General features: G+C 35.1%; 2 protein-coding genes across 2 annotated transcripts; both read right to left on the bottom strand.

Moving 5' to 3' along the window:
* Positions 1-144: 144 nt before the first annotated feature.
* LOC126830659 (ankyrin-2) lies at positions 145-1,779 on the bottom strand. The gene has a single exon (XM_056102933.1). It carries the CDS (start codon positions 1,711-1,713, stop codon positions 193-195), a length of 1,521 nt encoding a protein of 506 aa, XP_055958908.1. The 5' UTR covers positions 1,714-1,779; the 3' UTR covers positions 145-192.
* A 2,526-nt stretch (positions 1,780-4,305) lies between these two features.
* Positions 4,306-23,905, bottom strand: LOC126830655 (sodium channel and clathrin linker 1). The gene is made up of 23 exons (XM_050561063.2): positions 23,740-23,905; positions 23,112-23,173; positions 22,607-22,653; positions 22,075-22,147; positions 21,475-21,530; positions 20,815-20,950; positions 20,299-20,370; positions 19,965-20,015; positions 19,212-19,282; positions 18,665-18,755; positions 18,400-18,491; positions 17,399-17,485; positions 16,725-16,815; positions 16,173-16,271; positions 15,446-15,517; positions 14,655-14,729; positions 13,906-14,054; positions 12,694-12,886; positions 11,968-12,104; positions 11,043-11,181; positions 10,593-10,688; positions 10,323-10,423; positions 4,306-7,679 (listed from the first exon to the last, which is right to left on the bottom strand). The coding sequence occupies exons 1-23, from the start codon at positions 23,774-23,776 to the stop codon at positions 7,556-7,558; spliced, it is 2,151 nt and encodes a 716-aa protein (XP_050417020.2). The 5' UTR covers positions 23,777-23,905; the 3' UTR covers positions 4,306-7,555.
* Positions 23,906-23,967: the final 62 nt, after the last annotated feature.

The following is a 23,967-nucleotide window of genomic DNA, read 5'->3' as shown; positions in this document are numbered from 1 at the left end:
CGTCAACGCTGATTGATAAATCAATGTCTGACGTCATAGGGTCAAAAGCCGCTCGTATAAACCCTGACGCTACCTTCCACTACAACTGGTCAGATCTTCATGTAGTAGAGGCTTTCAAAAGTATAAAAAACCGAAACGAAATATAGATCTGTATTTTAATCGGATTGGTTTACAGAATGAAAATGTAACCATTCACAGTGATTTCAGTTTAACATATTCCTTAACTCTAGCAGGTAATGGCAGCTCATCAATTTGATGAAGTTTTCGTACAGTGGCTAAATGTCCACGAATAACTTGCTTTGTCAGATGTAATAGTCGAGGAGGCTTTTCATGGGAAAATTTCCTCCAGAATTCAAATATTTCTCTAATGAGTGGCTCAACTGATGGGTAGGCTCTGCTGATATCTTCAGGTGTAAAGGTACTTAGATTCGTCCCTGACAACATCAATAATCTCACCATTCCTGCATAAGGTAAAGCAGAATCATCATCTTCATCCTCCTCCTCCGAAGGACTAGCTAATTTCTGACCAGAACTGGATTGACGAATGATTAAATTACTAGATTCATCCGATGTATTTGCATTTAAAAAATAAGTTAAGTCACTGAATATGTCATTATAAACTTGCAGTCGGTGTCGTGATAGAGAATAAAGTTTACTCAATGAAACAGGAGAAATCTTGGCATAAGCCAACTCACACATAGCTAGTTGCAAAGCTATAAAAAGCGGTATTCGGTAAATTTGGCGTGAGCCATAATCTGAACTCATTTGAACATGTTCGCTTGCAATATTTGGATCTGCACCAGCATTAAGAAGCGCTTCCAGAATTGCTATAGAATTGTACTTAAAAATCAACTGTTGTTCACTAGAAATAGCAGGGTTTGGTTCATTATTAGCCATGAGGTATTGAGCACAATGCAACATAGCCTGTAATGTCAGTATAAGTGCTGTGTTTCCATGGCTATCTTGCACGTTAATATGTTTCTTAGCATTATGTTGAAGAAGAATTTTCACAATTTCATAGTCTCCTCTCATTACAGACATGTGTAAAGGGGTGTATAAATTCCCACCACACTGAGTGCTTAATTGATTGGTAGCAGCATAATGTAATATCATTTCCATTGTATCAATATGTCCGAGCTCAGCACAATATAACAAAGTTGTATGACCCTGGTTGTCTTTAATATTTACATCACATCCAAGATTAAGCAACTTAGAAAGTAAACCATATCCTTCTGACCAACTAAAATGTTCGGATTTCATCGAGTCCAACACAGAATGAATTAAACGCCCAGTTTTTGTGGGTAAATTGGGGCTACATCCATTTTCAAGAAAAAGCTCAACAATTTCTGAATATCCCAGATTACATGCGAGTTCTACTGGACTTATCTTGGCATGTTTTTTATTTCTAACATCCAATGTTCCCCAACCTGTCTCTTCTTCATTATTAAACATCATTTTAATGATCAAAGCCTTGTCCCGCAACCGGATGGCATCTTCTAGTGTCAGTTCCGTAGTTTTGGTCTTCTTGTTGGATTTAGTGTTGCAGCCACAAGGAAGAAATTTAGCAGTCTTTGATTCCATTTTCTCAAACTTCACAGATGTTTTACGGAATCTTCCAAACTTGGAGCGTCGTTCTTTAACCTGGACTCTTTCCTGATCATCAGAGAGTAATGGTGTGAAGGATAAGACAGTTTGAGAGTATACACAGCCCATTTTACCTGTATATTTGCATATCCACCTGGTAATTGGATCTACATGTTATACATGTAAGTCCTATAGGCTTACCTGTAATAATAAAATAAGTACAAATTATAAAATAAATGAAATGAAATGGGGTTTAACGTCCTACTGTTCTGCTCCGACTGGGCTAATGAAGACGGGCATATGCTATACAGTGTACTATGAGGGAAATTTTGCCTGGGCAGTGGCACTATCTTATATCGAAATCTAACTACCAAGGGATCTTTTACATGCATGCCAATATATACATGGGCCGTTGGTTTTCCGTCCCATCCGAATGACTAGACAGCTGTCCCTGTCAGGTCCTCCGTCCTGCACAATTTCAGAAAACCCTGATGAACTTTCTCGACCTGCAGACTAGCGTGCCAGCGTCTTACCCACTTAGCCAATGTGGCTCCGTACAAATTATAAGTCAGTTACTAATTAATAATAACACTGTAGCCTAATATTCTTTAGCTTTGCATATTTTTCCAATGTAAATTTAAATGAATGATATTGATATATATAATATGTTATTAATCCCTGGCTGTATCATCTTGATTTTCCAGTCTGGATCCCCATTGACAATGGTGCAAGACAGAGGTCCATTTGGATTGTCAAATAGAACTGAGTTTTTGATATAGTCTACATTGCATTGGTGTGCAGTTAAAAGAACCCTTGACAGTTGAATTCGACGGTGGAAACTTTGTCTTAAAAAATAAAGAAATACCGGTACGTTAACTTCGCATGTAACACGACAAGGCCAAATGATAAACGTCATAAAATATAATCGCTTACTTGTTGGATGCCGAATAGTCGACACGTGAAGATTGACGCTAGCTCAATATCATGTGGAGTAAAATAATTATTCAGACGGTATTTTTATACCTGATTAATACAAGTTATATATATACATCTACTAACGACTCACTTTAATATTTTATTTTTCTAGCTGTCAGATTTCACTCTTCAGCACAGGAGTTGCAAATGGTTAAAAAAAAAAAGCCAAGTTCTTTATTTTCGAACTTAACTTTTAAAAAGAAATCACGAGACAGATACTCAAATGAATTTAACTTTGCATATCATTTAATATTAACAAATCATTTTCTTTATCATGAAAAACCCTAGCCTATTAGTTTAATAGCCCAAGAAATAAGTGTTGTTAATCTCAACAGCCTAAGGGAAATAACTCCAATTAATGAACCAAAACAAAGTTTTATTTCCCATTAAAAACTGGATTTTAGATTTTTTATTTATGAAATTCTTATGAATTGTCATTAAAATGACATTACAATTTTTATTATTCTTTGTTTTGTAATAGTTTTTTTTTTGTTTTTTTGCGGGGTGGAAGGGGGTCTCTATCTGAAATGTTGTAGTCGATATGTCATTTACAGAGAATTTCTAAAGTTTGCCTATTCTACTTTAAAACAATGCAAATTGACCATTTTAATAGTCTGTAACATCTGGGATGCACTAAATTCCATTGGCATTTCGATCATTGGTTGTTCAAGTTTTGGGTGGACCGTTGAATTACCACTACACCACGGGTTGTTCTGCATACATTTGTAGACCTGAAATCTATATTTGTAAGCCATGTGTTTCATCCCAACAAAGGGGGGTAGGATTGCCGAATGGTTAGCAATGGCCTGTCATTGAGTCAACTGGCATGGTTTCGAATCCCAAGTTGTAAGTGACAAGGAGTAGGGTCGCCTGTCTAACCTCGTGGGTTTTCTCCGGGTCCTCCAACTGCTAAAGACCCCTATGCGCCAGCGAATTATTGAAATAAAATTAAACCATATGTTAGTCCCGAAATGACCTGGTTTGTGTTGAGTGGACGTTAAACCCCATTTCTCTCTCTCTCTCTCTGGGTTTTTCAATGGCCTAGACAAAATAGAAGGTGATTATGACTGACACTATGACTGACCCTACTCCTCGTCACGTACAACTGGGAAATCAAAACCACGCCAGTTGACTAAATGACAGACCTAATGATAAAACGCGTACACCGCACATGCTAACCATTCGGCCATCCAACCCCCCTTGAGACCAGATAAGTTAAAGGGACAATAACACTCTTGCTGGCTTGAAAGCTCCAGAAAATAAATAATATCTCTATCTAAGTACTAGATGTGTAAGTGTCCTAACTGTTGTGTAAATTATCCATTACAGCCTGTTTTACTTGTCCAGAGGGTTCGAAAATATTTTTAAATCGAAGTTTCATTTGAAAAGGTTTACGTTAGACGTTTCAAACCATTATGTTGAATTTTTCAAAAATTTAAATAAGGTGTGTTAAGATGAAATTTGTATCATCAATTAATTGAAATATTGTAAAATAGTCGATTTGTTGACCAGAATAAAGATTGGGACATATTATTCTGTTACAACAAGAGTGGTATTGAGCCTTTAATGCTAGATACAGAATTTTAGATACAGATTATTAAAAGCAACTGATTCCTGGTAGATGACGTGGCATATTATACAATATAATTTAATTAAAATCCATGTTGATAATATTATAACTGATACCAAAAATAAAACATGAAAACTTTGGTTATTAATAAATTATTTATTCAATATACATTCATCATCAATGTATGATTGAAATTGGTTACACTTTTTACAATATTCACACCAATAATATCTTTTTCTTTTCACAGTAAATCAACATTTAAAATAACTATCAATCTGATTAAAACACAGATCTATATTTCATTTCGTTTTTTATACTTTTGATGGCCTGCATTACATGAAGATCTGACCAGTTGTAGTGGGAGGTCGTGTCAGGGGGCATACAAGTGACAGACTTTTGATTAACTAATCAGCATTGATGTTTCTACTGGAATACCCACAGTTCTGTGCAACGAATGCAAAGAACTCACCGTAACAGCCCGTTTCATTGGTTTATCCCTCACATCATCCAGAACACGGATTATAAAAAATGAAATGAAATAGGATCTTTGTTTTAATCAGATTGAACAATTATAATGTTATGTTAAAATTACTCATACCCGGTAGAAACATGAATTTTACCAACTCATAACGATGTCAACTGTATCTTTTATGTAAGATATTTGCTATGATTCCACACATCTGCAGATTACATGTACCTTTTTTAGTCTAGCATTCCATTCATTAAAAAATAATAAATGTTTTTAAAAATCGAAAATCTGAAAATTTCATTCTTAGACAATTTCATATTATAATATAAGTCTAACAATAACTACCAATAATATCAAAATTGGTGAGAGCTTTCTATGTTAAATATAATTACAGTAGAATCTGCATTAAACAGCCACCCAAGGGAATTTTCACAACTGACCGCTTAACGGGAGTGGCCTCTAATAAAATCTTGGTGCTTTTTGTGCTGACATAAATTAAATATTACGCTTGGATGCATTGGAAGCGAACATCAATACTTGCATCGGTAAATTTGACTGTCGATGAATCTTGCGCCGAACGAAAATTCTTTACTCAAATCTATCTTGGACATAACTTCTGTAAACTTGTCATTTTGTACCAACCTTCGATACTTCTGTCTACCATTGTGATGCATTCGATAATGAATTAATTTTATTTTATCAAAAAAGCACATGAACAAAAAACCATCGCTGATTTTATCACCTATTTACAGGGGGTGTAACTCTGTATGTAATATTATAGGAGGTGCTAAAACTTCTGTTTAACAACAAAGAGGCAATGGAAAAGAGATACTAGATGATTGTGACAAAACTCGGTACTTTTATTTTATTCAATCAGTATCAAATAATTTGTCGTTACGCATGAAAACAATGATCAGGCTAGTCGTTTAGTAAAACAAAAGATTAATTAACAGATAATCCCAGGTCGATTGTTTTTTATTTTTACATTTCTTTTTACCTGATCAGTTGGGGTCCAGTTAATTAACTACTACTCACGGGATTAGCGGGGGTGTTACAAAGAACGACAAGATGGTATCGTTCAACAATGGCCGTTGAATGGGCGATGTTTTGTTGAATTTATTAGTAAAATAGCGTCTGCTGGCAGAGGAGTGACAGTTGAATAAAGAGATGAAACAACAGATTTTTTATGGGGGGGGAATTTATTGTGACCGCTTACAAGGAGATGTCGCTGAATAGGAGTGGCTGCTCACACAGATTCTACTGTAATATGCCTTAAATACAAGTGATGGTGTCTTATATTAGGTTATATAATATGTTTAAATGGCAGGGCTCATTAATGAGAGTATTACAAATGCATAGATAATGGATGAATGAGTACAATTTAAAGATGGCTGTTCATATTATTCTAACCCTGAGATACAATATAGATAATATTACTCATATTTACCTTAAAATATAATAAACAGGTATTTAGGTTTTATATATTATATAATATACAGGTATTAGGTTTTATATATTATATAATATACAGGTATTTAGTTTTTATACATTATATAATATACAGGGCCCTGTTTCTCAAAATCTTAACTAAAGATAAAATCCAAATTTTAATAGATACTTCAATTTTGATTGGCCAAGCACTAAAAAATTACTAAAATTTGGATTTTATCTTAGTTAAAATTTCGTGAACCAGGCCACTGGTATTTAGGTTTTATACATTATGAGTTTTATATGTGTACATCATGTATTGCTCCACAAATGAAATATTTTGATGCTATTTTAGTTTCCATACCTATCTCAGTCTCAGTCAACTACTTCTAGTGATACATACAATCATTAAACTACATATACACAATCATTTATTAGAGATATGTAAACAGAATGATTAACTTGTATATACAAATCTTTTATTGTCGATCAGAAATATTTAAATACAACCTGCATAAAATATGCTAGCCATTACCAGAATTGTATTAAAGGAATTAGGTCAGTCTGATTAGGTGAAAAATAAAGCCTTGAACTGGGTCATCAAATGTGCTATTTTCGGTCTCTGAATAACATCGAAGCTTCTTAAAACCCATGCCTGGATTAGAACTTGTGCAATTTCTAATTGAAAGTCCAGTTCCTTACTAGTCCACTATGGCCCTAAGATGGCTATTATTTTTACCCAATAAAGTTAAATCATTTTAAATACATTTAGGCCTGTGTTTATCTGGGAGTTACCAGGGCCCAAGTTCACAAAGCTTTCTCAGTTATCACTGTTTATGAGAAATATCTTTGATCCAGAAACACAAAACTTTGCACATAGTTTCTTATTGATGTATTTGATACATTAAAACAACAAAAGTTTTATAAAGGGCTATATTTTAGTTAAAATAAAGCAAACAATTTTGAGTAAATTCTTAACTTAAGTCTGAGAATGCTTTGTGAACTCGGAGGCAGATTTAACATAACAAATACATGTAATCAACATGACAAACGAATATTTATTTCCATTAACTTGTGAAATTTTGTGACCATACTTTTTATCAGATGAAATATATAACTTTTTGACATGGTCTATTACATATAATCAATCGGATTAAAATACACATCTATATTCCGTTTCGTTTTTCTTATACTTTTGATGGCCGGTCGCGTCAGAGGTCATACAAGCGGCTTTTGACCCTATAACGTCAGACATTGATTAATCAACCAGCGTTGATGTTTCTAGTGGTTTACCCACAGTTCCGTCCATCGCACACCAAAAACTCGCTGTAATAGATCGTTTCATTGGCTAATCCCTCACATCATCCAGAATGCAGGTTATATAACAACTCTTCCAGATGTGTGTTGTAAAGACAAGTAAAATGAAATATTGAACTATAAAAACAAGATGAAATAGGATCTGTGTTTTAATCAGATTTGACATAAATGTATAATGGAATAGAATGGAGTACGTAGATTATGAGTAATTATCATCTTTCTGACTGTAGATCTTCTAAACCTAACTGACCAACATCCTTAGATACACCATTCACATGTCCATTACTTGACCGATGACTGGACACAAATTCTACTGAATTATTGAAAGATGCACCCCTGAAATAAACAAGCTGATTCCTCTTCCTAATATTTTATTATTAAATAAGGATTTCACAGGAAAGTTTAGTTTACAGTAAATGTAGTCTCTATCATCCAGAAAAATATTCTACGAAAGTTGGTCTTGATGCGTTGTCAACATTTGAGAATAATAATAGGCCATGAAATTGGCTAGATTATCCGGTCTTTTACTTTATCGTAAACAAAGTCCAAGGGAGGTAACTAGTCCTAAACTAAGATGTTGACGCCCATGAAATTAATTTAAGAAAGCCATTTCAGAAAATCCATTTGATTGCATTGTCAGTTCAATATCCAACACTTTTTTTTATTGTATAATTTCTTTCTTCATGGGCCATATCTTTTGGGTTTTTTTAATTAATCCTAATTCGTCGTCACGATTCATATCTGTTTATGTTAATGCAAGAATTATGGGATTTATTGCGGGAAGAGGCGCACTTCTTACTTGACTTGGCCAAAGATACTGGATAATCAACCATATAAAAAACCAAACTCCCGGTTACTCATGGGCAATGGACTTTTCGTCAAATATTGACAACGGTCCCAGTCCCTCTGTACATTGAAGACTAGGAGGTTCTGGGTGACCGAGACTACAGTAAATGCAACTCACAAACAAAGTTACCAATCAGACAATGAAATCTGATATTGAGATAATGACTCTGCCTCATTATAAGATATATATGTGAATCAATTACATTGTAGTAGGCTTATATTAATCTGCATAGAAGTTAAAAATTATAAGGTAGACTAACGTTATAATGTAGGTGTATTTCATTTTTTATCTGTCAACCAGTGCAGACTGAATAAAATGAAATGGGGTTTAACGTTCTCCTGTTCTGCTCTGACTGGGCTAATGAAGACGGGCATACGTCAAGCAGTGTGCTATGAGGGAAATTTTGCCCGGACAGCAGCACTTTGGCTTACTCTTATATTGAATTCCAACTGTCAAGGGACCTTGGTTTTTCGTCCCATCTGAACGACTAGTCAGCTGTCCTTGTCAGGCACTCCATCCTGCACCACTGACAAGGGGAAACCACGTCAGAAAATCGAACCAGTGCAGAAGCAGAGTATCAACCAATCAGTAAATTAATAAAATATGTAACCAGTTCTGACTCGAGGTGATACAGTTGAATTGGTTATGCTTATATACTATTCAAAAAAAGTAGGGGATATTTGATTTTGGGGGCATAATACTAAAATATGCAAATGACTACGAAAAAAGTCACTATAGAACCTAACAGAAGAAACATTTCCAGTTACATGTGACGCCCAAACGCACCAATAGCTACCGCATGGAATGCATGTGATGCTTGGGATCATCATGGGGGTCCAACCAAAGATTTGCACGACTCTGACTTTGAATGTTACAGTCATTGTGGCATTGAATTCCAGGGTGGAAACATCAGTTTAATTGTTTTAGTGACCAGAAAACAAATTTTGATATGCGTCGGCTTACACAAAATGAAAGGTTACGTGCCCTTGGCATGCTACAGATCGGCACAACACAGGCGGTTGTGGCGCGGACGATGAATGTTTCTCAGTCTGTCATAAGCAGGCTATGGTCCAGATACCGTGATACACAATCTGTACAGGACAGACCACGCTCAGGTCGACCAAGGGCGACAACTCAAGCCCAGGATCGATTTATCCGTACCTTGGCCTTGAGAAATCGTGTCATCACAGCAAATCAGATCAGCGCTCGTCTTCAAACAGACACTGGTGTGAGAGTGAGTGGCCAGACGATTCGGAATCGACTGCATAGGGGTCACCTTCGCGCCCGACGTCCTCGCGTGATCCTTTGTTTGAGAGATCATCACATTCAGGCAAGACGTCGTTGGTGTAGGGATCGTCAACACTGGGATAATCGACGCTGGAGCAATGTCATGTTTTCAGATGAGTCAAGGTTCACTGTTGATTTTTTGGACAGACGTAGGAGGGTGTGGCGTCGTCGAAACGAGCGCTTCCAAGACGTTAACGTCATCAGACATGATCGATTTGGGGGTGGTTCTGTTATGGTGTGGGGAGGCATCACTGTTGCTGGAAGAACGGCTTTACATGTTGTTGCAGGGCGTGTTACAGGCCAGTACTACCGGGACAACATCTTGGCAGATGTCACAGGGCCAGGATCGTTACAGGTTACCTCCAACAACAGAACATCACCACATTACCTTGGCCAGCACTGAGTCCCGACCTCTCCCCCATCGAGCATGTCTGTGACATGCTTGGACAGAGGTTACGTCAACGTCAACAACGTCCTGCCAATGTCCAAGAACTTGCTGCTGCGTTGCAACAGGAATGGGACAATCTGGACCAAAATGACCTTAGACGTCTCATTAGGAGTATGCCACGTCGGATCAATGCTTGTTTGGCAAACAGAGGAGGATTTACCCGTTACTGACTTGGTTGTGATGCTGTGGTAACTTTGCTGTTTGACCCCGGGTATCATTTTACCCTTATAATGGTCAGTCTGTGCCTTACTTAGTCTAACGATCATTTGGAATAAATCGATGAATGTGAACTTCATTTCATTTTGTCATTTGTTTCTTCGTCAGTTTCATTAGGTGACTTTAATAACACTTAAAAATCAAATAGTATAATATGGTTGTTGCTGTTTTTATTACTTACTTAGTAGAACGGGATAATTCTTTCTGACTCCGTGATAATTCTTGTAATAAACTTTGTCTTTCACTTTCCATTTGTCGAAATTTCACGGTCAACCGTGCCAGCTGAAATAAAAATTATAAAGGTAACCATTTGTTTTTATAGATAGTTCTTTTTACCACAGGAAAAATGAACATGTTGCAAATAATGAAAATAAAAACAGGTCATGTGGCCATTTTTTTAAGTGATGCTGTGCTGTAGGAGAAACAGAATATGGGCCCGAATATTGTTTACCTTTTTTGTTGCATCTGATGCTCTCATTTCACTTTCTCTAATTCTTTCTTCCATACGTCTAATATTTCTAGTAGCTTCAGCTAATGTTTTTCCTGCCTACAATATAGTTGTAACAATTGATCTGATTAAAACACAGATCCTATTTCGTTTTGTTTTACTTGTCTTTACTACACTAGGATGTGGAAGAGTTATTATATAACCCACATTCTGGATGATGCTAGGGATTAGCCAATGAAACGGTATCGAAAGTATAAAAAAACGAAATGAAATATAGATCTGTATTTTAATCCGATTGTTTCTATCTTAAATTAATAACAGTTATAAGTATTCTAAATTGTTGGTGTTGGATTCATTCAATTTTATCTAATGGCAAGAAAGTTTTTCTCTTGTCATTTAAAATGAATCCAGTATAAGCTTCATAATACATCAATTTTACATAGGCCTACATACATCTGTTGTTTTGTCTTGACTTTCTCTCAGTAATGCTGTAATTTCTTCATTTCTCTTCTGTTTATGATTCAAATCTTCACGTAAATCTTGTATTTTTGTTTCAAACTTTTTAGTAATAGTTTGACATTCTTCCTTCCATCTAAAATACAATTTGTATAAGATTTATACCGAAAGGTTGAGTTGATTTTATGATTAATTTTATGATACAATAATTTCTGTCATCTCAAAGCATGTTCTTTTCAAATACTATTGGGTTTTTTATTCTGTGACATGATAAACCAAATTAAATATATCTAGATGTAGTGGTAGGGGCAATAACTCAATTACAGCGCCTAAATCAGCAGACCTGGCAATGACAGAGAGAGAGAGAGAGAGAGAGAGAGATAGAGAGAGAGAGAGAGAGAGAGAGAGAGAGAGAGAGTATAACGTCCACTTGACACAAACTTGGTCATTTCAGGACCAACATATGGTTCTATTTCATATCAATAATTTGTTTGCGTGTAGGGGTCTTTGGCTGTCGGAAACCGGAGAAAACACAGGTTGGACAGGCAACCTTACTCCTTGTCACGTACAACTGGGGAATCGAAACCCAGCCATTCGGCCATTACTCCATCCCCCCCACACCGACTTAATGACAGACCTTATGATACAATACGCAGGTGCTAACCATTCGGTCATCCACCCCAGTACCCCCCGGTCAGACATAGCAATTTTATAAGTAGATTTCAATCCTATTTTTACAGATTAAGTTCACATTTTTTAATCATGATTTTCCCTGCTGAACGTAAGAACTATATTATTTAGATTACCAAGAATCAAAACTGTCAACATTTCTTTTAAATGTAAAATTCTATCAAAATAACTTTCCATTTTTATTTGAGAATGGAAAATATTATGAAATGTTTGAGATATATTAAAACTGTACCTAGCTGCCATTCTTTGCTGTGCTGTCAAAATTTTGCGTAGTTCTGACATGGCATGCCGATTTGTGTCCTCTGTGGATTGAACTTTGACCTCATAATCTCTTATTTTCATCTGCTTTTCTTGGTCAATAATTGCTAACTAGAAATTACAATAAATACTTAATTAAAGATTTTAACTATCATCTTTTTTTGGAAATTGTAAAAGTATAAATAAGGCTTCCTAAATCCTATTAATGCCAAAACTTATATTAATGACATTATTTCATTCATTTAAAAGTACTTGATAAATATTGGACTGACATTTTACCCTAATAGTAAGTGCGAGGGACTGCACCACACACAATTACACAAAACAAATCTATGGACAACACAATTCGCAGAAATTACAAACAAGCGTATATATCAGATTAAGGGAGAGAGAGAGAGAGACAGAGAAATGGGAGAGAAATGGGGTTGAATGTCCACTCGACAAAAACTAGGTCATTTCGGGACTAACACATGCTTCAATTCTATTTCAATAATTCGCTTGCACTTAGAGGTCTTTAGCCCTGGGAGGAAACTGGAGGACCCGGAGAAAACCGACGAGGTTGGACAGACGACCCTACTCCTTGTCATGTACAAGCGGGGATTCGAAATGTTTTTATGGTTTTAAAATAACTATGTGGCTCTATGGCGGTGTCTGGGAATATAACCAATCTGATTTCTGTTTATTTTAAAATATTACCAACCTCTTTATAATATTTTCTTTGAGCACTCTCTTTCTCTTGAATGGCTGACTGGACTTTCTTCTTTAAATCATCTATTTCATCTTGATATTTTAAACACTCTTCATTACTAGTTTGTAGATCCATTTCCATGGCAACCATTCTGTCTTTTAATTGAGTGAATTGGACTTCCATTTGTGATTTCAACTGTTCAGAACTATATACAGAAATAAAATGAATAGTGGAAAATTAAACATATATTATGTAAAAGCTAAATCTGCCTATTGCAGGTCTTTCTTCAGGCCTGAAATGTTATCTAAATTATTAATTAGACATTAATTAACTTATCCAGACCATATTCAACTCTCGATGCCATCGCTAGCCTGCAATATTTAGCGGATTGGAAAACATTTTTTTTAAATGGATAATAGAGACTTTCTTTTTTATCGTACCGATTTTAGTAATGATGATTAAGGCTAGCCTAAAATTCAAAAACTAAAATCTTGGTTCGGAGTGAACCAATTTGACTGAAATTTTCGGCATATTCCCTTTACGTTATCTAGTTTTTAACTATTATAGCAAGAACAGTCAACTCTTTATCTAACCTCTCATAATGCCTCTTTCAAGTTTGAAACTCCTTGTAAATTGTATACATGTTTTTCATTGCAATTTGGAAAGTCTTTCAATCTTTCTATCTATTTCATTTTCAATCTGTTTTACAGAGGTATTGTGAAGACTAATAGCTCTGTAAAAGATGACTGCCTTATCATGTGACGTCACATCACACGGCGTCAATCATTGGCTTAATGGCACGTGCATTGTTTACATAAGATGCTATTAGTCCAGGCAGAATGGTACCTTTTACTTATTTTACATACCCATTTACACTAAAATAGGAAATATTGTTTACCTACATATAATTGAAACACCTTTATTTATTTTCCTAATGCTTAAAAAAGAAATGTTCTAGAATTTGCAGAAGGAAAAAAGTTAATATTTGGGGCTTATTAAGTCGCATCGATGTCATCCCTATCAGTGATTGTAGCGGCCTAGCGAATATTCACTGCTGATCAGTATGTTTCATTTGATGCTGTGGATTCAAGCGTGATACAGTAAGACAAACAGTGCAACATTGATCCAGGAAAGACAAAATCATTTTTAGTCTCTCAGTATAAAAATTGGAGATTCCAAAAATATTTCAGTCAAAAGTCACAAGCTCAACAGCAAAGTTCTTACTTTAATTTTTCCCGTTTTAAAGTAGTCTGTAATGAATCTAGTTTTAACTCGGCATCATGTTTAGCTCTCTCAGCGGTAATAGCTCTCTGATTTAAATCTTGATATGACATATTTTCTTTAGAACCCTGGACCACACCTTCTTTATAGATCTAAAAATAAAAAAACATAAATACAATCGGCACCAAAAGAGAGAGGGAGAGAGAGAAAGAGAGAGAGAGAGATGGGCTTTAATGTCCACCAACACTTGCGTGTAGGGGTGTTAAGCAGTGGGAGGAAACCAGAGGACCCAGAGAAAACCCACGAGGTTGGACAGGGTACTCTACTCCTTGTCACTTACAAACAGGGAATCAAAAACACGCCAGTTGACTCAATGACAGACCTAATGATACAACGTGCTAACCATTTGGCCATCCAACCCCCTCCCTCACAGATATGATCTAGTTATTTAGTAAGCGAGCTATAAGACTGAAGGATGAATATCGAGGGTATAGAACATAATTGTGATAAGTCAATATATCAGGCATTGTGACTTATCACAATTATGTTCTAAACCCTCGATATGATGTAATATAATATATCAATAAATTATATCTAACCTTTTCTAACTCGGATTCTACTGTACTATATCAATAAATTATAATATCTAACCTTTTCTAACTCGGATTCTACTGTACTATATCAATAAATTATAATATCTAACTTTTTCTAACTCGGATTCTACTGTACTATATCAATAAATTATATCTAACCTTTTCTAACTCAGATTCTACTGATCTCTTTTCTCGTATTAATCTATCTAGTTGAGATTGTTTTTCAGCATTATCCTGTTAAAAAAACAAATTAGTTTTTAAGTTGAAATAATCGATACAATTGTAGCAGTTTAAATGGAATGGGATAAAGCAGCTTGTCATTCGAGACTAACATGTGGTTATTTTCATTTCTATGGTTACGTGAACAACTTGAGGAGACAAACTCCTATTCTTTCAATTCCGAATATCAACAGTTTTTGCACGCACACATGTACTAATGTGAACCTTGATTTTTTGTCTCATCTGAACAACTAGACACACTTTACTTGTCAGCCTCAAAAGTTCTTCTCAGTCGATGTTGGGAATCTAGATGAGAGAGAGAGAGAGAGATTAGGGGTTTAACGTCCACTTGACACAAAATAGATCATTTCGCAACTCACATCTGGTTAAATTTTTTTTTCAATAATTCGCTTGCACATAGGGGTCTTTAGCAGTGGGAGGAAACCAGAGGACCTGGAGAAAACCAACGAGGTTGGACAGGCGACCATATTCCTAGTCACGTACAACTGGGGACTCAAAACCACGCCAGTTGACTCAATGACAGACCGCGTGATACAAAGCACCCTTGCTAACGATTCGGCCATCCAACCCCTCACATTCTGGATGAGAGACCAGTGCTCTACCCCATGATAACCACGGCCCCAGTCGTATAAAAACAAAGAATACAGAATTAACTTTTGTTTCAATCAAATAACAAGCACAAATTTAACCCAAAATATAAATATACTTACCATTTCCATTGTGTGTAGTTCTTCTGTTAATTTACTAATTCTATCGTTACTTTGTTTACGTACCAGATCGACCTAAAATAAATTTAAAACTTCATTAGTGAGAAATCTGAGGTTCTAATAAAACATTGTATTACCTATATTGGTAACCAATGGGAAAACATTGTTACTTTGGATTTCAAAGAAAAAGAGTAACAGTGTCCGATAAGTGGTATCATAATTTTACTTCTAATCTTAAACTACAAAGAGATTATTTTTCTTTATAAAAAATTGTATGTATTCACTTTCCATCCAATATAATATACCTCACAATTCTTTTTAAGAATTTCTATGGATACACAGAGAAAGAGAGAGAGGGAGAGAGAGAGAGAGAGAGAGAGAGAGAGAGGGAGGGTTTAATGTCCACTAGGTCATTTCGGAACTATCATATTTTTTGGTTAAATTTCATTTTAACAATTCGCTTGCCCGTAGGGGTCTTTAGCAGTGGGAGGAAACCAGACGACCCAGAGAAAACCCATAAGGTTGGGCAGGCGACCCTACTCCTTGTCATGTACAACCGGGAAATCGAAACTACGCCAGTTGACTCAATGACAGATCTTGTGTCTATGGATGCAATGTATGAACCAACTTTTATATACATGTAAAACAATCGTATCTGTAAACTGCTGGAAGACAGAAGATAACAACTTAACAATATTAATATACGAAACAATGAAAATATAAAACCTACTTCTTGTCTAGTTCTAACCCCAGCTTCATTAATTAATTTATTAACGACTTCTTGTAACTGTTCTAATTCTTCATCTTTCTGACCACACAATATCTCAGCCTACAAAAACATCAAAATAAATCATTTAACTGGTTCAGTTATTATTCCTGATTTACGGGGCCCTTAAGTTATTGAAGTGGTATTCTGTTCCTCAAATAATATTTAATAAATGCAACATATCTGTCACAAAATTGATGCTTTTATTAGAATTCGGATGGGTCAGATATTAGTGCTCCTACAGTTAGTCAGGTAACCTGTAAACGGTTCGAATTGGACGGACAGATCAAATTGGACGGACGGTTCGAATTGAACGAATGAATGTGAAAGAAATCAGTCCTAGATACACAAGATTAAATAATACCCGGGTTACAGTGTGTAGTGTTTCCTTTTTTTTCGAATCGCAATTGTCACAGGTTATTTTCAAGGGGCAAATGAAATGAAATGGGGTTTAACGTCCTACTGGCTAATGAAGACAAGTTTCAAGGAGCAAGAAAATAAAAATATCAATAAAACCTGGTCTTTTTCTAGTATAGCATTTTCAGCCATTTGTATAGCATCTCTAACTTTCATAACAGCATCATGTTCTTTATCATCTGTACATAGTCTATCAAATAAAAATATTAAACATACATTTAGCAAGAGCTGAATCTACCTATTCCAGGTCTTTCTTTAGGCCTGAAATGTTATATATATTATTAATTAGACATTAATTAACTTATCTAGACCATATTGAACTCTCGATGCCATCGCTAGCCAGCGATATTTAGCAGATTGGAATACATATTTTGAAAAATAATTAAACTTAAAAATGGGTAACCGAGACTTTGTTTTTTATCATACCGACTTTACTAATGATGATGAAGGCTAGTCTAAAATTCAATAGCTAATATCTTGGTTTTAACGAGACCCAAACCAGGTCATTTTGGGACTAACATATAGTTCAATTTTATATCTATAATTGGCTTGGGTGTAGGGGTCTTTAGCAGTAGGGAGAACCCGGAGACAAAAACACGAGGTTGGACAGAGACCCTACTCCTTAACACGTAAAACCGGGGAATCGAAATAAGACCTTATGATACAATGCACACATGATAACCATTCGGCCATCGAACCCTGCCTATCTTGCTTGTACTTATTCAACTGTTTACAAAGTGACATAGAACAACATACATTGTATTTGTACTTACAATCGGTTTTGTAATTCACCAGCTCTATTTTCTAATATTTCTTTATCTTGTTGTAATTGTTCACATTTTTTAGTTGCTACTGATAGTCTGAAATAACCATTATAATCTTTATACAACAAATATTTACATTTAACTTTAATACTGTAAGTTGTTATTGGTTTTAACAGCTCAGTTGTAAATCGGTAAGGACAAGTCAAGGGGTTGGAGTCACAGAAATGAAAATATTTACTTCCCTTTATCATTGAATTTATGATGGTCTGGGGGAATAGTCAAAAACTTCACTTGGCACAAACACTATGCTGGTTTCCGCCTCTCCCTCCCACCACATACAAAAATTCCTGAATGCATGCTAGCAAAGGACAATTCTAATAATTTTATAGTGGTATGAAATGTAACAATCTATAATTTGATTTGTTTTTTTTATACTTTCAATGGCCTCTACAACATAAAGATCTGACCGGTTGTAGTGGAAGGTCACGTCAGAGGTCATACAAGTGGCTTTTGACCTTATGGCGTCAGACATTTAATTAACCAATCAGCGTCAATGTTTCTAGTGGGCTACCAACAGTCCATGCACCTCAAGCCAAAAACTCGGCATAACACATAATTTCATTAACTAATCCCTCACATCATCCACAACACGTCAATGATAACAACTCTTCCAGATCCTAGTGTAGTACCAGGGAGTACAGACAAATAAAACGAAATTTTGAACTATAAAAAACAAAATAGGATCTGTGTTTTAATAAGTTTGATGATAAACTGGGTTAGATCTTTTTTCGCCGACTGTCTTTGTACATTGTAGGAAAAATTACCCCAAAAGGACATATTGAAGCAATAAATTAGCCTTTCTATATACTGTCCATCTTTCTTATTCAAGGAACAACAAAGATTAGAAATGTAAGAGAAAAGTCATATTACAGTTTTTATGTTGTATTTATTTACTTAGCAAAATCATTGCAACGTGTAAAATACAGACATAAAATAATGTATTAACTTACTTTTGTCTCAAATCATCAATGGCTATTTTAAGTTTACTAGTTTGACCATCTGAAACACCTTCTTTAAATATGGCATCAGCTGTTTCTTGATCCTAAAATAGCAGAATAATTTGAATCGTAAAAATACTTTACATACAGAGTTATAGCCCATGAAAATCGGTTTCAGCAATGTGATCTATTACAATCGTTGTGACTTTAGTAGAAGCATTCAGATGCTATTTCCATGCAGCTCATTGCTGACATTAAAACCACAGAGATTACTGACCTTCCATGTTAATTGTTGTTGTAATTCTGCTACCGTTCGTCTTAGTTCTGTAACTTGTAGACTAGATGATGTTAATTCAGCCCGAGTTTGTCTGTAGATTACAACAAATAATATTATTGAGATTTACATCAAATCATTTATCAATCACTATTTCTCCTGAAATTATCTCAAGCATATTTCCGAATCTTGATTGGACTGCATTTTTATTTTTTTTAAAAAAGAAACAATAAGCAGTAGAAGATGACAACAACTCTCGTAAAGTAAGTCTAAAGTAGCTGGAGGCTAGTAATCGGAGGACATCTAAACTGGGATCTCAGCGATACACAAGGGGTTCAGGAAGAAGATAAAATTTGGAGAAAGGCAACCCCTTTAAACCAGAGAAGATAGACGAACTCCTGGGTGGTGATAAAACAAATTTATTGGTAGACCTTTCAGACTCAAGGTGTGCTTCTTGTCTCTCTACTCAGAAAAGAAAAAAAAAGAGACCTGAAGGTTATCGAACAATATCCACGTTACTATATATAGATGTATAATATTCTTCTCTTACCGTAATTCTGCTTGTAAAGTTTCTACTTCTGTATTAAAGTCAGATGCCGTCTGATGATACTGATGTTTAACCTATTCAAAATAAAACTACCTTCATTAAATTCAACAGATTAGAATAATTGTGCGGCTAAAATTGAAGGGATATTACTCTCAGCCAAATTATTCATACTCTTCTCCAACACATACATTTTTCTTGCATATTACAGTTTTTGCCAAAAATTACAGTTTTCCAAAGAAATTACATCACTTGCATTTGTAGAGACAGTTGTTGACAATAATAATGAACAGTATTAATTTACAGTGTGCTAAAATGGCTTGGGGCTCTGAAAGAATTTACTTTACTCAAATCTCCACACAAAATAGTTTTATCTTATTGTATGCTATTGTTGTGCATGTGATGACTTTTATTTCATGGTCCTGGGTAATATTTGATACATGTTACGGTCACATATTAATCTCTTATATCTGAGTGACTGAGAGAGTTTAATGTCAGTTCATTTCGGAACTAACACATGGTTCAATTATATTTCAATAATTCACTTGCACGTAGGGGTCTTTAGCAGAGGGAGGAAACAGGAGGACCCGGAGAAAATCCACGAGGTTGGACAGGCGACCCTACTCATTGTCATGTACAACCAGGGAATCAAAAGCACACCAAATGACTGAATGAAACACCTATGAAACAGCATGCAAGCACTAACCATTCTGCCATCCAACCCTGCCTGAGTGACATACAGTAAGATTATAAAACTACCTGATTAGCTTGTTGTTCTACCACTCTCCATTGATGACTTTCTTTTTCTAACTGTAACAACAACAAAAAATACATTTCACTGGTATAACTGTAACAAAACAAACACATTTCACTGGTATCAACTAGTTACAAGGCAATGAATATCTATAACCACTAGCAGAGGTCAGCTTAACTAAAAAAAACCCCAACATATTCCTAGTTACAAGGCAATCAAGTATCAGATTAACTAAAAAAAAAAAGGCAACGTATTCCTCAAATGGATGAAAAGTTTTACAAATTTTACTCTTAAAAAATTAGTATTCTATATTACACAGAATATAGAAACAGATTCTACCTCTAAAGATCTTTCTAATCTGTCTATTTCCCGACTCGCTCCTCTCCATCTTTCTTCTGCTAAATCTTTTTCCTACAAAATGTAAGGTAAGAAGACACGATCGTATTTGTACACTATTTGAAAATATTATCTGATTGTTTCATTGGGGAGTTGTTGTACTGGGGACATTGATTTTAAATCCCATTGGTCGAAAAAGTTCACCAAGATTTCCGATGTGGTTTCCCCATGTCAGTGGTGCAGAAGGAACAGCTGTCTAGTCATTAGGATGGGACAAAAACAAAACGAGGTTCCGAGTATACATTGGCATGCACGTAAAAGATCCCTTGACAGTTGGAATTAGATATAAGAGTAGGCCATAGTGCTGCTGCTCGGGTAAAATTTCCCTTATAGCGCACTGTATGGTGTATGCCCGTCTTCATTAGCCAAGTCGGAGCAGAACAGTAGGACGTTAAACCCCATCTCATTTCGATTTGAAATCCCAATAATGAAAATCTGATTAATTATATAATATTTTACCTGTATTGCTAATTGTAATTGTTGTTGTAGATTAATTAATAATTGATCACTGTCTGGTTGTCCATCAACTGTTACATGATTTAATTCATTACTGGATAATTGATTCTGTAATGTCTCTTTTAATTCTCTTACAAGTCTGTCAAACAGATAATAATTCAAAGACAATAATGATAAAATTATTGACACAATCATATTAGGTACCAGTGAAGGATAGATACACATAAAAGTACAATTATTCTAATCTAATTTGAGTATGCTTGGCAAAGAGGACTTCTTTTGTTTCTTTTGTCTGTCATTGAGTCAACTCGCATGGTTTCGATTTCCCGGTTGTACTTGACAAGGAGTAGGGTCGCCTGTCCATCCTCGTGGGTTTTCTCTGGTTTCCCCCCACTGATAAAGACCCCTACGCACAAGCGAATTATAGAAATAAAATTGAACCATATTCTAATCCCGAAATAACCTAGTTTGTGTCGAGTGGACGTTAACCTCATATTTCTCTCTGTCTGTTGTTTCCAGGGTGATATACTTGCATGGGACTAGCAGTAAGTGAGGTATGGGGATCTCACGATAATTTACTGACATTAATGGATCTTATTGCTACTGTCTATATAAGATATCTAGTCATCTGCCAAGATAGTAGGAAAAAAAACATCCTCTTACCTATCATTTTCTTCAACTAAATCCTCTGCTTTTCCTTTTAATTCTCTAAGTTCATTCTGAAAATATTAAAAATTTAAATTAATAACAATAGTTAAAATTAACATAATCTTAATTTAAACATACATTATGCAAGAGCTAAATAAATCTGCCTATTGCAGGTCTTTCTTTAGGCCTGAAATGTTATCTAAATAATTAGAGATTAATTAACTTAACCAGATCATAATCAACTCTCGATGCCATCGCTAGCCTGAGATATTTACCGGATTTGAATACATTTTGTGATGGATGATTTAATGTCAAAATGGATAATCGAGACTTTGTTTTTTATCGTACCGATTCTAGTAATGATGATCGAGGCTAGCTTTAAATTCAGAAGCTAATATCTCGGTTCAGAGTGGAGCAATTTGACTGAAATTTTCAGTATATTCTCTTTACGTTATCTATTTTTTAACTTTTATAGCGATAACCGTCAGCTCTTTATCTAATCTCTCATAATTCCCCTTTCATCACTAAACCTGAATACAGAAATGACTATTTTACGTTAATAGACTGTAATCGTATAATTAATCATATTTATGAAAATATACTCTTTTACTTCACCTTAAATAATGTATTTTCATCTTGAAGTTCTTTTATAATTTGGTCATATTCCTCAAGTAAAGGAGATAAGATACTGAAAGAAAAATCATCTGCATTATATTTTACATAAGTAATTGTGATTGTTGTCCTATGCTATTGTATCTGGTGAAAACTATCTAATAATAAGTTGTTCAAGTAGCTGTAATGTCTTTTACCCACACTTGTAAATCAGGATGATAGTGTTACTCGTAAAGGGGGTGGGATAGCTGAATGTTTAGTGTGTGCACGTTTTATCATAAGGTCTGTGATTGAGTCAACTGGTGTGGTTTCAATTCCCCAGTTGTACGTGACAAGGAGTAGGGTCGCCTGTCCAACCTCGTAGGTTTTCTTCGGGTCCTCCGGTTTCCTCTCACTGCCACGCGCAAGCGAATTATTGAAACAAAATTGAACCATATGTTACTCCTGAAATGACCTAGTTTGTGTCGAGTGGACGTTAAACCCTCTCTCTCTTTCTTACTCGTAAAACTGTTAGTTGTATTGATCATTATATTACCTTTGGTCTGCCAGCCATGGTGTCGAAGTTGACTTTTCAGTGAAAGACTGCAAAAATAATTAAAGGAAAAATCCTGTCATTGGAGATTATTTAGATTTTATTCCTTATCAGTGCAGAACCTGAACAACAAATCATTTCCCCTTTAATATACTGGGCTGATGTTGAAGAAGGGAGGTCGGATTCATTGACGACAATGTCATCATCACACTTTCTTTTGTTATTTTGAGATGTTTTGAATTTCAACATTTTGAAATGATACGAAGAATGCTAACATTTCTGATATATATATCATTTGTAGTGTTAACATGATTAACTCCAGTAATCAAGTGAAGACATCAAAGTAAAGTATTTAATTTGTTTGATTTTATGATTTAATTAAAATAAAAAATACTCTAAATTCACTCAAATGATATCAGATACCGATACTTGTAATATTAGTAATATATTGCGCTAACCATAAAAGTTTACAAGTTTAATAAAAAAAAATACTTTGAATCTATCACACCTGGTCTAATGATGTTTTATATTTTCTCTGGTATTTTGCTAATTCTGCATTGAGTCTTTGAACTGGAAAATACAAATATTTAATATTATTTAATTAACAAAAGTACAGTAATATAAAATCTAAAATCCTTTAATTCGGTTGCAATGCACGATACCACATCATGATGATCGATTCGGCTGAAATTTGGTGGTGTGAGACCATCGCTAGTCTCCTTTACCACCCCCAGAAAATTTTAATTCTGTATGACCACAGGAGGTATTAAGTGTACAAAAGTGCATTAGCACCAGATTGTGGACGGCGCCCTACATTTAGCATATTAATTAATATTATTACTATTTACTAAGTAGAGTTGTACATGATAGTACTACTAGTACTAGTAGGTTTAAATGTTTAATTTTGACTTGTAGTGTAGCACTACGGTACTTCTTTTAAAAGGTGTGGCCTAAACATTAAAAACCACTAAAATATAAAATATTTATTCATTTAGTTCTTCAGGCCCAGGCCAATAATTACAAGTCAATAATTTGTATTATCTTATCAATTTTATCACCCGTTTCCGTTAATTTATCCGCCTGAACACGCTTACTAAACTGGCGCTGAAAGAATGAAGTTGCTTTTAAATATTCACCTTGATCCCGTAAAAATGATATTTCGTGAGATCCCATTTCCTAATTGAAAGGAATACCTAATCAATGAAAGTTACTTTCAAGAAAACCAGAGATTATCGGGCATTTTTTTAAAGATTGTTGATAAAAATTGTTAACTGTCAAAAATTTTCGGCCATATTGTTTATAATGGCAATCCCGCAGATTGCGAACGGGATTTTAGTCCCGTTAAACCAGTCATAGTAGACTGA

Source organism: Patella vulgata, chromosome 8 (genome assembly GCF_932274485.2).
Source record: "Patella vulgata chromosome 8, xgPatVulg1.2, whole genome shotgun sequence".
Taxonomy (NCBI): Eukaryota; Metazoa; Mollusca; class Gastropoda; family Patellidae; genus Patella; species Patella vulgata.
This window is presented reverse-complemented; position numbering and strand designations above follow the sequence as displayed.

Excerpts from the sequence above, each read along its gene's own strand:
- LOC126830655 (XM_050561063.2), bottom strand. The coding sequence starts at position 23,776 with ATGGGATCTCACGAAATATCATTTTTACGGGATCAAG. Across the intron at positions 17,486-18,399 it reads ATTGATGATTTGAGACAAAA|ACTATCAGTAGCAACTAAAA; the intron begins GTAAGTTAATAC and ends TGGTTATTTCAG. Across the intron at positions 10,424-10,592 it reads CATCAGATGCAACAAAAAAG|CTGGCACGGTTGACCGTGAA; the intron begins GTAAACAATATT and ends TTTTTATTTCAG.
- LOC126830659 (XM_056102933.1), bottom strand. The coding sequence starts at position 1,713 with ATGGGCTGTGTATACTCTCAAACTGTCTTATCCTTCACACCATTACTC.